The sequence below is a fragment of the Corvus brachyrhynchos genome, unplaced genomic scaffold (assembly GCF_000691975.1).
Source record: "Corvus brachyrhynchos isolate BGI_N302 unplaced genomic scaffold, ASM69197v1 scaffold875, whole genome shotgun sequence".
Lineage (NCBI taxonomy): Eukaryota > Metazoa > Chordata > Aves > Passeriformes > Corvidae > Corvus > Corvus brachyrhynchos.
In genome coordinates, this window is record NW_008238107.1 from 377844 (window position 1) to 378390 (window position 547).

General features: G+C 58.1%; 1 protein-coding gene across 1 annotated transcript in view; it reads right to left on the reverse strand.

The window, feature by feature from the left end:
• FAIM2 (Fas apoptotic inhibitory molecule 2) overlaps window positions 1-547 on the reverse strand; it is a gene marked incomplete at its 5' end in the record, with an annotated part of 18917 nt that overhangs the window by 9970 nt on the left and 8400 nt on the right. Inside the window, one exon of the mRNA XM_017733388.1 lies at window positions 347-386. Within this exon, the coding sequence (XP_017588877.1) occupies window positions 347-386 (40 nt within the window). The remainder of the gene's footprint in view (window positions 1-346; window positions 387-547) is intronic.

Sequence of the window (547 nt, forward strand, 5' to 3'; positions counted from 1 at the left end):
CCCCCCCCCCCCCCCCCACCCCAGCTCCCCCCCCAGCTCCAATCCCAGCTCCAATCCCAGCTCCCATCCCAGCTCCCATCCCACCTCCCACCCCAGCTCCCACCCCAGCTCCCATCCCACATCTCAGCTCCCATCCCAGCTCCCACCAGACTCCACGGATTATTTTTTGTAAGTTTTTAACAAACAGAGGCTCCCTTTTTTCCAGCTTCTCCCATCCCAGTGCAAGCACAGCTCCTCAGCCCAAGCACAGGGCAATCAGAGGATGAAATTGCCCCGTTTCCCCAGGAATCCCAGCCCTGTGGGTGTCCTTGGGGCCGCTCAGCCCCAGGGCAGGGGTGCCACTCACAAAGATGCTGAGCAGGATCAGATTCCATGGGAAGTATCTCCTGCAAAGGGAAGGGGCCGCTCAGCAGGGGCTGTGCCAGGGAATCAGTGACCCCGAGGGTAATTAGTAGCTGTGAGGGTAATTAATGGCCACGAGGGTAATTAATGACCCTGCTGGGTAATTCATGTCCGTGCTGGTAATTAGTGCCCTGTGCAAAAGTTC